At 44.2% G+C, this 14,492-nt stretch overlaps 1 protein-coding gene across 5 annotated transcripts; it reads left to right on the top strand.

The window, feature by feature from the left end:
- The first annotated feature begins 4,393 nt into the window (after nt 1–4,393).
- On the top strand, nt 4,394–14,259 carry cfap68 (cilia and flagella associated protein 68). Of its 5 annotated transcripts, none has more exons than XM_045717510.2 (4): nt 4,394–4,498; nt 5,144–5,375; nt 13,684–13,753; nt 14,044–14,259. In XM_045717510.2, the coding sequence occupies exons 2-4, from the start codon at nt 5,148–5,150 to the stop codon at nt 14,229–14,231; spliced, it is 486 nt and encodes a 161-aa protein (XP_045573466.2). In that variant the 5' UTR covers nt 4,394–4,498; nt 5,144–5,147; the 3' UTR covers nt 14,232–14,259. The 5 variants fall into 5 exon arrangements, with proteins under 5 accessions (XP_045573466.2, XP_014053904.3, XP_014053905.3 ...); XM_014198429.3 differs by having other exon boundaries at nt 5,144–5,396; XM_014198430.3 differs by having other exon boundaries at nt 4,408–4,498; nt 5,147–5,396.
- The last annotated feature ends 233 nt before the right edge of the window (nt 14,260–14,492 follow it).

Below are 14,492 nucleotides of genomic sequence, written 5' to 3'. Positions count from 1 at the left end.
ACCTGTCTATATCATTGCATCGAAACCCTTCCTAAATGCTGCCAGGTACAAACAGACATTAGAGATATATATATATATATATATATATTGATCATCCTGATGGAATATATATACATACATGCATACATACACACACACACACACACACACACACACACACACACACACACAGCGCATTTGGAAAGTATTCAGAACCCTTCCTTTTTCCACATTTTGTTACGTTACAGCCTTATTCTAAAATTAGTAAAATATTTTTTTCCCCTTATCAATCTACACAATATACCCCATAATGACAAAGCGAAAACAGGTTTTTAGAAGTTTTTGCAAATGTATTCAAAATACAAACAGATTATTTAGGAAGCCACTCCTCAGTAAAAGGTAAATGACAGCCTGCTTGGAGTTTACCTAAAGGACTCTCAGACCATGAGAAACAACGTTCTCGGGCCTGATGAAACCCAGATTGAACTCTTTGGCCTGAATGCCAAGTGTCACGTCTGGAGGAAACGTGGTGAAGCATGGAGGTGGCAGCATCATGCTGTGGGGATATTATATGATCTATATCAGTGGCAGGGACTGGGAGACGAGTCAGGGTTGAGGGAAAGATGAACAGAGCAAAGTACAGAGAGATCCTTGATGAAAACCTGCTCCAGAGCGCTCAGGACCTCAGACTGGGGCGAAGGTTCTCCTTCCATCAGGAAAATGACCCTAAGCACACAGCCAAGACAACGCAGGAGTGGCTTCGGGACAAGTCTCTGAATTATCTTCAGTGGCCCAGCCAGAGCCCGGACTAACATCTCTGGAGAGACCTGAAAATAGCTGTGCAGCGACGCTCCCCATCCAACCTGACAGACCTTGAGAGGATCTGCAGAGAAGAATGGGAGAAACTCCCCAAATACAGGTGTGCCAAGCTTGTAGCTTCATACCCAGAAGACTCGAGGCTGTAATCACTGCCAAAAGTGCATGTAAATGTAATATTTCTGTTTTTGCTTTATCATTATGGAGTTTTGTGTGTAGATTGATGAGGATCCACTGCATTTTATCAATGACAATTAGAATGCACTGACACACCATGACAAGATCCTGAGGCACATTGTCGTGACATTCATCCACCGCCATCACTTCATGTTTCATCATGATAATGCACGGCCCCATGTCGCAAAGGATCTGGACACAATTCCTGGAACCTGAACATGTCCCAGTTCTCCCATGGCCTGCACACTCACCATACATGTCACCCATTGAGCATGTTTGGGATGCTCTGGATCAACGAAGAGGAGTGGGACAACATTCCACAGGCCACAGTCAACAGCCTGACCAACTCTATGCGAAGGAGATGTGTTGTGCTGCATGAGGAAAATGGTGGTCACACCAGATACTGACTGGTTTTCTGATCCACGCTCATACCTTTTTTTAAGATATCTGTGACCAACAGATTCATATCAATGTTCCCAGGCATATGAAATCCATAGATTGGGGCCTAATGAATTTATTTAAATTGACTGATTGCCTTACATGAACTCAGCAAAATCATCGTAATTGTTGTGTTTATATTTTTGTTCAGTATATATGAGGTAGATAAATCATAAAAGTAACAGTAAACAGTAGCGGCAGCGCATTTAGTGAGTCAAAAAGGTCGATACAAATAGTCCGGGTAGCTACAGTTGAAGTCGGAAGTTTACATCCACTTAGGTTGGAGTCATTAAAACTAGTTTTTCAACCACTCCACAAATTTCTTGTTAATTAACAAACTATAGTTTTGGCAAGTCGGTTAGGACATCTACTTAAGACATCTATTTCACTTATAATTCACTGTATCACAATTCCAGTGGGTCAGAAGTTTACATTGTTATAGGAATTTGATATCTTGATGATAATAATCAATAATCAATTCGCCTTGACTAATGCCCAAGCTTTGTAAGACAATGGGTTAAAATAATTAGGCAAGGACTCAGCTTTCTGCAAAAGGTTTCTGTAGCTTTATTCAGAGAACGTTCTGAGGTCAGGATAACAAAACAGTCATTATATAGTTCTTGCTTACTTACGCACATGCATTTACACACAATCTGTTGGTGACCTGCAACCCCCATAAACTACTCACACTGTTTATCACCTTCTGGCTCAGCCTGTTCCTTTCCTTCAAGGTTAGGAACTCTCTGAGGTTTTACTCCCTTGACCATCTGCTTCTCTATCTCTCTATACTAATTACATTCACACATTTCTTTCCCTCTCCAGTGGTTCCTGGACTTTCTGGAACTAATCAGACTAATCGATCCCTACATTGATCATTACATTGATTATTCATTAAACCTGCTGTATGACTAATAATTCATCATGGTTTATTGATTCATTTACCTTTATTAGATAATTATCTTATCTAAGTTGATTGTGCCATTAAACAGCCTGGAAAATTCCAGAAAATGATGTCATGGCTTTAGAAGCTTCTGATAGGCTAATTGACATAATTTGAGACAATTGGAGGTGTACCTGTGGATGTATTTCAAGGCCTACCTTCAAAACAAATTGTAGACCTCCACATCCTTGGGAGCAATTTCCAAACGCCTGAAGGTACCACGTTCATCTGTACAAACAATAGTACGCAAGTATAAACACCATGGGACCACGCAGCCGTCATACCGCTCAGGAAGGAGACGCGTTCTGTCTCCTAGAGATGAACGTACTTTGGTGCGAAAAGAGCAAATCAATTCCAGAACAACAGCAAAGGACCTTGTGAAGATGCTGGAGGAAACAGGTACAAAAGTATCTATATCCACAGTAAAACGTGCCCTATATCGACATTACCTGAAAGGCCGCTCAGCAAGGAAGAAGCCACTGCTCCAAAACCGCCATAAAAAAGCCAGACTACGGTTTGCAACTACACATGGGGACAAAGACCGTACTTTTTGGAGAAATGTCCTCTGGTCTGATGAAACAAAAATAGAACTGTTTGGCCATAATGATTATAGTTATGTTTGGAGGAAAAAGGGGGAGGCTTGCAAGCCGAAGAACACCATCCCAACCGTGAAGCATGGGGGTGGCAGCATCATGTTGTGGGGGTGCTCTGCTGCAGGAGGGACTGGTGCACTTCACAAAGTAGATGGCATCATGAGGGAGGAAAATTATGTGGATATATTGAAGCAACATCTCAAGACATCAGTCAGGAAGTTAAAGCTTGGTGGCAAATCGGTCTTCCAAATGGACAATGACCCCAAGCATACTTCCAATTGTGGCAAATTGGCTTAAGGACAACAAAGTCAAGGTATTGGAGTGGCCATCACAAAGCCCTGACCTCAATCCCATAGAACATTTGTGGGCAGAACTGAAAAAGTGTGTGCAAGCGAGGAGGCCTATAAACCTGACTCAGTTACACCAGCTCTGTCAGGAAGAATGGGCAAAAATTCACCCAACTTATTGTGGGAAGCTTGTGGAAGGCTACCCGAAATGTTTGACCAAAGTTAAACAATTTAAAGGCAATGCTACCAAATACTAATTGAGTGTATGTAAACTTCTGACCCACTGAGAATGTGATGAAAGAAATAAAAGCTGAAATAAATCATTCTCTCTACTATTATTCAGACATTTCACATTCTTAAAATAAAGTGGTGATCCTAACTGACCTAAGACAGAGAATTTTTACTAGGATTAAATGTCAGGAATTGTGAAACTGAGTTTAAATGTATTTGGCGAAGGTGTATGTAAACTTCCAACTTCAACTGTATATACACTTGTGTTCCCCATGTACTTTTTGTATTGATTTGTTGTTAATAAAATGTTTTTAAAAAAGGCTAAAGTTTGCTGGCTACTTCCAGACACAAATGAAAGAACATCTAACTCTGACCGTTTTACTGGCCTTAGCAGAGCTGGTTAGGATGTTTTCATGTTACCTATAGCGTTGGTGACTGCAACTGTGCTGCTGGCAACAATTTAATGACGTTTTTTTGGCGACATTTTCAACGTGTTGAGCGTTCTTAAATTCCTCAGTTATTCTGTCTCACTCAGACGGGAGTGCTCTGAAATCAGAGTAGATAGCCAGAGTGAATTAACTCTGTTATTTTTCTACTGGTGTATTAATACGTATTATTAATACTGTAATGAAACAGGCAGGGAGCAGGTCTCGAACCCTCGACCGTGTAGACCGATGTCCAGCGAGCTATCGACTGTGCCCCTAAAGCCTGCTCAACCTGTGGAGTCGATATCCGCGCTTATAAACCCAGGGTCGTTACAATACTTATTATTTAAGACTTATTTCCAAGTGAGAAAGGTCTTAGGAAGGTGTGTATATATATATATATATATATAGTACTCTTGATTCGTTGTTAATGAAATAAACAATAAAATAACTTTAAAAAACAGTGAATTTCTGAACGCAGCCATGGGGTTTATGCGGCTGTTTGCGCACAGAGCTGCTGGTTGTGTCACATCGTCAAGGAAACGCTTGACAATAAAGGAGGAACAGGAGTTCTGTCCCCAAGTCCACTTCACGCTGTCAGCAGGTTAGAAGGTAGGGAGATATTTAGATATTTACTTCAGGCCATTACCAACTAAATACATCACGTTGTACCGTTTATCCCGGTCAAAAGGGACCTTTCTACATTCCGGGGTGGAATGTAGAATGTAGGTTTACTGTTTGGGAAATATGATCCCGTTTCTACCGGGGACTGCGCCGTGTGTGTGGTCGTGCACTCTTATTCTCCTTGCCATTGAGATGTGAATTATAGGAAGGTTATTTGATAATAGGATAGATAGATATGATTAGGCTGGACACATTACATTTTTAACAACGCTTTTTCCTGATAACTAGTTCATTGCATGTATATCGAAGGCTGGCGGTAAGTGATCAAACGGTAAACCTTTTCTGGTCATGGTTAACTATATTTTATTTCAGAAAAATGTGTAAACCTAAACAAAACACATGTCCCTGTGCTCTTTTTCAAGATGTGGCCGATTTAAACAGCCAGAAGACATTTTTTAATTAAGAAATACACTTTTTGACGATTTGTTGTTTCTAAATGGCTGCTGGGTAATTTGGTATGCGTCGAAATCTTTGTTGATAGGCGTCGAATTGAGCGAATACTGCGCAGGTTCACTGCGTAGCAAAGCAATATGGATGGGTCTAGCTCATTCTCTCACTCTGTCTCCCACCCAGCAGGATGTCGTTCCCATGGACCTTCTCCTCTCCTCCGTTCCACTACATGCTGCGTGCGTCTGGGCAGAGTGAGGTATGGAGCGACGCACAGCCCGAGGACAAGTTCCATCAGTACGGCTGGCGCTGCGGAACCAGTGAGGACGGATATGGTACCGGGACTCTGATCGGTAACTGGGTCGAAAAACAAAAAGACATCACTCAATACCGGAAAGCCAGACCCCTACCATCACAGGTCAGACCCCTACCATCACAGGTTAGACCCCTATCTTCACAGGTTAGACCATTTCACAGCTTAGACCCCTCACTTCACAGGTTAGACCATTTCACAGCTTAGACCCCTACCTTCACAGGTTAGACCCCTACCATCACAGGTTAGACCCCTACCTTCACAGGTTAGACCCCTACCATCACAGGTTAGACCCCTACCTTCACAGGTTAGACCCCTACCTTCACAGGTTAGACCCCTACCATCACAGGTTAGACCCCTACCATCACAGGTCAGACCCCTACCATCACAGGTTAGACCCCTAACTTCACAGGTTAGACCCCTACCATCACAGGTTAGACCCCTACTCTTACAGGTTAGGCCCATACCTTCACAGGTAGATCCCTACTTTCACAGCTTAGACCATTTCACAGGTTAGACCCCTACCTTCACAGGTAGATCCCTACTTTCACAGGTTAGACCATTTCACAGGTTAGATCCCTACCTTCACAGGTTAGCCCATTTCACAGGTTAGACCCCTACCTTCACAGGTTAGACCCCCACCTTCACAGGTTAGACCATTTCACAGGTTAGACCCCTACCTTCACAGCTTAGATGCTTACTCTTACAGGTTAGACCCCTACCTTCACAGGTTAGATCCCCACCTTCACAGGTTAGCCCATTTCACAGGTTAGACCCCTACCATCACAGGTTAGACCCCTACTCTTACAGGTTAGGCCCCTACCTTCACAGGTAGATCCCTACCTTCACAGCTTAGACCCCTGCTCTTACAGGTTAGGCCCCTACTCTTACAGGTTAGGCCCCTACCTTCACAGGTAGACCCCTACCTTCAAATCAAATTTATTTATCTAGCCCTTCTTACATCAGCTGATATCTCAAAGTGCTGTACAGAAACCCAGCCTAAAACCCCAAACAGCAAGCAATGCAGGTGTAGAAGCACGGTGGCTAGGAAAAACTCCCTAGAAAGGCCAAAACCTAGGAAGAAACCTAGAGAGGAACCAGGCTATGAGGGGTGGCCAGTCCTCTTCTGGCTGTGCCGGGTGGAGATTATAACAGCACATGGCCTAGATGTTCAAATGTTCATAAATGACCAGCATTGTCAAATAATAATAATCATAGTAGTTGTCGAGGGTGCAACAAGTCAGTAACACAAGAGTAAGTGTCAGTTTGCTTTTTCATAGCCGATCTTTGAGAGTATCTCTACTGCTCCTGCTGTCTCTAGAGAGTTGAAAACAGCAGGTCTGGGACAGGTAGCACGTCCGGTGAATAGGTCAGGGTTCCAGCAGGTCTGGGACAACAGGTCTGGGACAGGTAGCACGTCCGGTGAACAGGTCAGGGTTCCATAGCTGCAGGCAGAACAGTTGGAACTGGAGCAGCAGCACGGCCAGGTGAACTGGGGACAGCAAGGAGTCATCAAGCCAGGTAGTCCTGAGGCATGGTCCTAGGGCTCAGGTCCTCCGAGAGAGAGAAAGAAAGAAAGAGAAAGAGAGAATTAGAGAGAGCATATTTAAATTCACGCAGGACACCGGAAAAGACAAGAGAAATACTCCAGATGTGACAGACTGACCCTAGCCCCCCGACACATAAACTACTGCAGCATAAATACTGGAGGCTGAGACGGGAGGGGTCAGGAGACACTGTGGCCTGTTATGTCAGAGCTGTTTATTACTGTCAGTGTGAAAAGTAGGGAATTATCTATGGAAACTGACAGATCAATAATGTTACATTGCCATTCTGACTAATAAAACTTTCATTGCACTGAAGAAATGTCAGAATATCAATCGTTTGGTTGATGTTTTCAACATTTGATTCAGGTCTAGTGTCATTGAGGCAAAAAAATAATAGCGAATAAACTTTTGGCCAGCTCTGTAACGGCTGTCGTAATGTAAAGACCAAGGCGCAGCGTGTTCATCATTATATTTATTTAATTAGTGAACACGGGGAAAAACCAAGAAAACGACAGTTTTACAGGCTATATGCAGCAGTGCAAAATACAACTACCCACAACTAAACAGGTGAAAACAAGCACTTTACATATGACTCCCAATCAGGAACAACGATGAACAGCTGTTCCTGATCGAGAGCCACACAGACCAACAAAGAAATATACAAACTAGAAACCTAGAACACAAAAACCCAGAACATACACCAAAACCCCGGAACACATAAATACAACGCCCCTCTACATACACATAACCCCCCGAACCACATAAAACAAATACCCTCTGCCACGTCCTGACCAAACTACAATAACAAATACTCCCTCTATTGGTCAGGACGTGACAAGCTCTCTCTCTAACGGTACATCAGCTGGTGAAAGCTAGCCAAGTTCAATTACTTATTTTGAAACGGGACAAAACAAAGGCTACAAAAAATGTCCATACAAACAACAGTTGTTAGATAGCGATATGACGTGGTTATTATTGCTATCTGACAGATATCTAGAGGCTAGAGCTGACTTGGCTGTGGTAGCTACTAGCTAGCGTTGCTTTTTCATTCACCTCAGTCGAGAGGGTATGAAACATTAGCTAACGTTACAAGTCACTTACAATACTAGCTCAGCACTGTGAATAAAAACACTACTTTTGTTTTTTTCTGTTATGTTAAACAGCAGTTACCTTGCCAGCTACATCAGTCAACTAAAGAGTAGCCAGTTTCTGCTCTGCTTGCTTTTACAACTCGGTGAAAGAGTGCAACACATACACACTGAACTATGCTCAACTCTCCCGTGCTGGTCCAGCCAGCCTTCCAGAAGCTTTGCCTTCACACAGCCTGTCAGCCCGCTCTGTGGTGTCCTTGGTCCTAAATCCAGCCAATGGACTTCTCCAAACAGCCTACCCGACCGCTCGGAGGTGTCTGCATAGTCCGAAAGCAGATCCTTTTTTGTATCACATTGCAATGTTAAAACAAGGGGGGGACAAAAATGCAATGTTAGAATGTGGGGGGAATGTTTGTCTATGGAGATTGCATGTCTGTGTGCTCGATTTTATACAGTACCAGTCAAAAGTTTGGACACACCTACTCATTCAAGGGTTTTTATTTATTTCTACTATTTTCTACATTGTAGAATAATAGTGAAGACATCCAACTATGAAATAACACATATGGAATCATGTAGTAACCCAAAAAATATTTAACAAATCAAAATTTATTTTATGTTTGAGATTCTTTAAAGTAGCCACCCTTTGCCTTGATGACAGCTTTGCACACTCTTGGTATTCTCTCAACCAGCTTCATGAGGTAGTCACCTGGAATGCATTCCAATTAACAGGTGTGCCTTGTTAAAAGTTAATTTGTGAAATGTATTTTCACTACAGACAGAGGAAGGGAGAGAGAGAGAGAGAGACACAGCTGCATGTTTTTTACGAAAAGATAGATTTGGAGTTAGATAAACTTGGATTTTTTTGGCAGGGACATATACAGGATGCTACCCTCCACAGCATAACCTTCACTCCAGATCAAAACTCCAAACCTACAACCTAATTTTAGACAAAATTACGTGGAAGGATTACTACTACAAAGGATTCCTTTTGTCCAAGCTATACAGAGGTATAGGTATATAGGTGCTCTGGCATGTAAACAGCAGAGACCTGAGGACACCATCCAACCTGGAATTGAGAACAGCCAGATACACGGAGGTGTGAAGGGAGCGGTCTCGAAGCCTTTGAGCCCAACAAATTTCAGGAGTCTCACAGGCTACCCCACCCAAATTCAGAGGCCTTGAAGCCCTCTCCCACTGTTCATAGACCGTCCACTGGCATTTTCTACAAGAAATCTGCCTCCAGAAGTAGTTTTCCCAGGTGGGTGTGATGCCTACGTCCGTTGCCTGCTGCACTGCTGCTTGGATTCCACCTGGTGATCTGTTCACTGTCTGCCCTGGCTTGTCTCCCCCTCTCTGTTCACCGTCTGCCCTGGCCTGTCTCCCCCCTCTCTGTTCACCATCTGCCCTGGTCTGTCTCCCCCTCTCTGTTCACCGTCTGCCCTGGCTTGTCTCCCCCTCTCTGTTCACCGTCTGCCCTGGCCTGTCTCCCCCTCTCTGTTCACCGTCTGCCCTGGCTTGTCTCCCCTCTCTCTGTTCACCGTCTGCCCTGGTCTGTCTCCCCCTCTCTGTTCACCGTCTGCCCTGGTCTGTCTCCCCCTCTCTGTTCACCGTCTGCCCTGGCTTGTCTCCCCCTCTCTGTTCACCGTCTGCCCTGGCTTGTCTCCCCCTCTCTGTTCACCGTCTGCCCTGGCCTGTCTCCCCCTCTCTGTTCACCGTCTGCCCTGGCCTGTCTCCCCCTCTCTGTTCACCGTCTGTCCTGGCATGTCTCCCCGTCTCTGTTCACCGTCTGCCCTGGCCTGTCTCCCCCTCTCTGTTCACCGTCTGCCCTGGCTTGTCTCCCCCTCTCTGTTCACCGTCTGCCCTGGTCTGTCTCCCCCTCTCTGTTCACCATCTGCCCTGGTCTGTCTCCCCCTCTCTGTTCACCGTCTGCCCTGGCCTGTCTCCCCCTCTCTGTTCACCGTCTGCCCTGGCTTGTCTCCCCCTCTCTGTTCACCGTCTGCCCTGGTCTGTCTCCCCCTCTCTGTTCACCGTCTGTCCTGGCCTGTCTCCCCCTCTCTATTCACCGTCTGTCCTGGCCTGTCTCCCCCTGTCTGGTACAGGTCCCCCACCACACTCCCCCTCTCTGTTCACCGTCTGCCCTGGCCTGTCTCCCCCTCTCTGTTCACCGTCTGCCCTGGCCTGTCTCCCCTGTCTGGTACAGGTCCCCCACCACACTCCGCTTTCGCTCACCTCCAGCACACAGACACTGTTGGGGCGAGTGACTCTGAACTTACAATGGCTAGCCCCAAGTCGTTATTTTTTATCTTGTGCTTTATACCATTTGCCTCAGGACTCCTGAATGCTTTGTTGACTATGAACGTTCTCGTTTACCTTACCATGGGACAGACTGTTTGTTCCCACACTCGGGACTCTGACTCTCTATTGGTTACACAGACTTTTGGCCTCCCATCCTATTCTAACTACCTCTCGTCTTCATGTTACCTGATGACATTGCTGTACAAATTGATCTTGTTGCCATCTGATGCACATTCAGATGCCATAAATCAGCACTGCAGAGCTCTCCCTGTCCTCTGCCATGCCCTGATTGTATTACTGTTGATGATATCTGGAAATGTGTATGTACACCCTGGCCCATCTACTGTTGCTAGCACCAATTCTGACTGGTGCTCTGATATCTGCATCACTGATTTCTGCTCTCATAAATGCCTGGGTTTTCTGCACGTTAACATTAGAAGCTTATTACCTAAAATGGATCAATTGAAAGTGTGGGTTCACAGCTCCAATCCAGATGTGTTGGTCATTACTAAGATGTGGTTAAGGAAGAGTGTTTTGAATACTGATGTTACCTTTCTGGTTATAACCTTTTTCAGCAAGACAGATCTTCCAAAGGTGGTGGAGCGGCAATCTTTACCAAGGATCACCTTCAGTGCTCGGTTGTCTCCACCAAGTCTGTCCCCAAACAATTTGATTTGCTGGTTTTAAACATTAAACTTTCAAATAGTTCTTTGTTGACTGTTGCTGGGTGTTATTGTCCTCCATCAGCCCCAGCCTGTACCCTACCTGCCCTAAGCTCTCTCTCTCCCAGAAAAGGCTACTCTCCTCGATGTTATCCTCACCAATAATCCTGATAGGTATCAGTCTTGTGTTTTCTGTAATGACCTTAGTGATCACTGTTTAACAGCATGTGTTCGTAGTGGCTGCTTAGTGAAACAACCTGTCCTGATTTGTCATAGACGCCTGCTAAAAAACTTGAATGAGCAAGGCTTCCTACATGAACTAGCCTCTGAAAAATGGTATAGAATCAGCTTGATCCCCTCTGTTAAATGGTATAGAATCAGCTTGATCCCCTCTGTTAAATGGTATAGAATCAGCTTGATCCCCTCTGTTAAATGGTATAGAATCAGCTTGATCCCCTCTGTTAAATGGTATAGAATCAGCTTGATCCCCTCTGTTAAATGGTATAGAATCAGCTTGATCCCCTCTGTTAAATGGTATAGAATCAGCTTGATCCCCTCTGTTAAATGGTATAGAATCAGCTTGATCCCCTCTGTTAAATGGTATAGAATCAGCTTGATCCCCTCTGTTAAATGGTATAGAATCAGCTTGATCCCCTCTGTTAAATGGTATAGAATCAGCTTGATCCCCTCTGTTAAATGGTATAGAATCAGCTTGATCCCCTCTGTTAAATGGTATAGAATCAGCTTGGTCCCCTCTGTTAAATGGTATAGAATCAGCTTGATCCCCTCTGTTAAATGGTATAGAATCAGCTTGATCCCCTCTGTTAAATGGTATAGAATCAGCTTGATCCCCTCTGTTAAATGGTATAGAATCAGCTTGATCCCCTCTGTTAAATGGTATAGAATCAGCTTGATCCCCTCTGTTAAATGGTATAGAATCAGCTTGATCCCCTCTGTTAAATGGTATAGAATCAGCTTGATCCCCTCTGTTAAATGGTATAGAATCAGCTTGATCCCCTCTGTTAAATGGTATAGAATCAGCTTGATCCCCTCTGTTAAATGGTATAGAATCAGCTTGATCCCCTCTGTTAAATGGTATAGAATCAGCTTGATCCCCTCTGTTAAATGGTATAGAATCAGCTTGATCCCCTCTGTTAAATGGTATAGAATCAGCTTGATCCCCTCTGTTAAATGGTATAGAATCAGCTTGATCCCCTCTGTTAAATGGTATAGAATCAGCTTGATCCCCTCTGTTAAATGGTATAGAATCAGCTTGATCCCCTCTGTTAAATGGTATAGAATCAGCTTGATCCCCTCTGTTAAATGGTATAGAATCAGCTTGATCCCCTCTGTTAAATGGTATAGAATCAGCTTGATCCCCTCTGTTAAATGGTATAGAATCAGCTTGATCCCCTCTGTTAAATGGTATAGAATCAGCTTGATCCCCTCTGTTAAATGGTATAGAATCAGCTTGATCCCCTCTGTTAAATGGTATAGAATCAGCTTGATCCCCTCTGTTAAATGGTATAGAATCAGCTTGATCCCCTCTGTTAAATGGTATAGAATCAGCTTGATCCCCTCTGTTAAATGGTATAGAATCAGCTTGATCCCCTCTGTTAAATGGTATAGAATCAGCTTGATCCCCTCTGTTAAATGGTATAGAATCAGCTTGATCCCCTCTGTTAAATGGTATAGAATCAGCTTGATCCCCTCTGTAAAATGGTATAGAATCAGCTTGATCCCCTCTGTTAAATGGTATAGAATCAGCTTGATCCCCTCTGTTAAATGGTATAGAATCAGCTTGATCCCCTCTGTTAAATGGTATAGAATCAGCTTGATCCCCTCTGTTAAATGGTATAGAATCAGCTTGATGCCCTCTGTTAAATGGTATAGAATCAGCTTGATCCCCTCTGTTAAATGGTATAGAATCAGCTTGATCCCCTCTGTTAAATGGTATAGAATCAGCTTGATCCCCTCTGTTAAATGGTATAGAATCAGCTTGATCCCCTCTGTTAAATGGTATAGAATCAGCTTGATCCCCTCTGTTAAATGGTATAGAATCAGCTTGATCCCCTCTGTTAAATGGTATAGAATCAGCTTGATCCCCTCTGTTAAATGGTATAGAATCAGCTTGGTCCCCTCTGTTAAATGGTATAGAATCAGCTTGGTTGTCGAAGACGCTTGGACCTTCTTGTTTGATATTTCCAGTGGTATTGTTAACAAACACACCCCCATGAAGAAAATGAGAATTAAAAACGGGTTCAGCCCCTGGTTCGACCGTGATCTGGCAGAGTTACTCCACCTCACGAACTGCATTTGGCGAAAGGCTGGGCACACGCATACTCAGGCTGACTGGCTCTCGTTCAGGCAAATGAGAAATAAGTGGACTCAGGCTATCCGGAAGGCCAAAGTTAGTTACTTTAAGGAGCAGTTCTCTCTCTGTGGGTCTAACCCCAAGAAGTTCTGGAAAACAGTTAAAGACCTGGAGAATAAACCCTCCTCCTCACAGCTGCTCATGTCCCTTAATGTTGATGATGTGGTTGTTACTGACAAGAAGCACATGGCTGAGCTCTTTAATCACCACTTCATTAAGTCAGGATTCCTATTTGACTCAGCCACGCCTCCTTGCCGTCCAACATTTCCTCATCTCCCTTCTAATGTGACTAGGCCGTTGCTCCTCCCTTTTTCCCCCCTGCCCCGCTACAAAGTTTCTCCCTGCAGGCGGTCACTGAAGGGGTGTCCACATACTTTTGGCCATATAGTGTTTATTTCTTCCACCTCCCTAATATCTGTCCATTCCTCTCCTCTTTTACAGTTCTCTCACTACTTTGACTCCACCTACTCCTCCTCCTTTAACCGTGAAGAGAAGAGACCCATCTACAGCTGTGAATAATACTACTGCATATTACTGAGTATTACAGAATTTTACTGAATATTACTGAGTACTACTTGGTACTACTAAGTACTACTGAATAATACTGAATAATACTGTGTACTACTGAATAATACTGAGTACTACTGAGTACTACTGAGTACTACTGAATAATACTGAGTACTACTGAATAATACTGAGTATCACTGAATATTGCTGATGCTAATAGTATTTAGTCATAATATTGCTGATGCTAATAGTATTTTGTCATAATGTTACTGAAAATGTGTGTGTGTGTTCCAGTGAGGAAGGAGTCCAAGAGTTTCCCGGGCCACCAGCTAGAGTTGGACCCCCCCCCCAACAACTCCTGCTACCGGAGGGACTACACCAACACCAGCTACACACCCCACCCCACCCCGTCTGGGACTGTGAAGCTGCAGGATGCCAGGGTACAGCAGGACAACACAGCAGGCAGAGCAGCATCCTTCTGACCCCTCAATAAATACTGATAAGAGTGGTTCACGTAGTAGTGTTTCAGTGAATGGGGACAACAATGTGTGTGTATTTACTGTATTTGCACCCTTTGGAGCACCCCACACACACTCTCTCCCTCCCTCCGTCTCTCTCTACTCCTCCCCTTACCCTGTCTCTCTCTCCAACTCCCCCTGTTCCCTCTCTTACCCCATCTCCCCTCGTCCCCTCACTCACTCCCACTCTACCCCCCCACACACACTCTCTCCCTCCCTCCCACG

This window comes from Salmo salar, chromosome 04, assembly GCF_965601325.2.
Source record: "Salmo salar chromosome 04, fSalSal1, whole genome shotgun sequence".
Classification (NCBI taxonomy): domain Eukaryota; kingdom Metazoa; phylum Chordata; class Actinopteri; order Salmoniformes; family Salmonidae; genus Salmo; species Salmo salar.
Note: the sequence above shows the minus strand (reverse complement) of the source record. Positions and strands in the feature narration are given on the sequence as shown.

Excerpts from the sequence above, each read along its gene's own strand:
- cfap68 (XM_014198427.3), top strand. The coding sequence starts at position 4,807 with ATGTATATCGAAGGCTGGCG. Across the intron at positions 4,827-5,146 it reads ATGTATATCGAAGGCTGGCG|GATGTCGTTCCCATGGACCT; the intron begins GTAAGTGATCAA and ends CCCACCCAGCAG. Across the intron at positions 5,397-13,683 it reads TCAGACCCCTACCATCACAG|TTCTCTCACTACTTTGACTC; the intron begins GTTAGACCCCTA and ends CCTCTTTTACAG.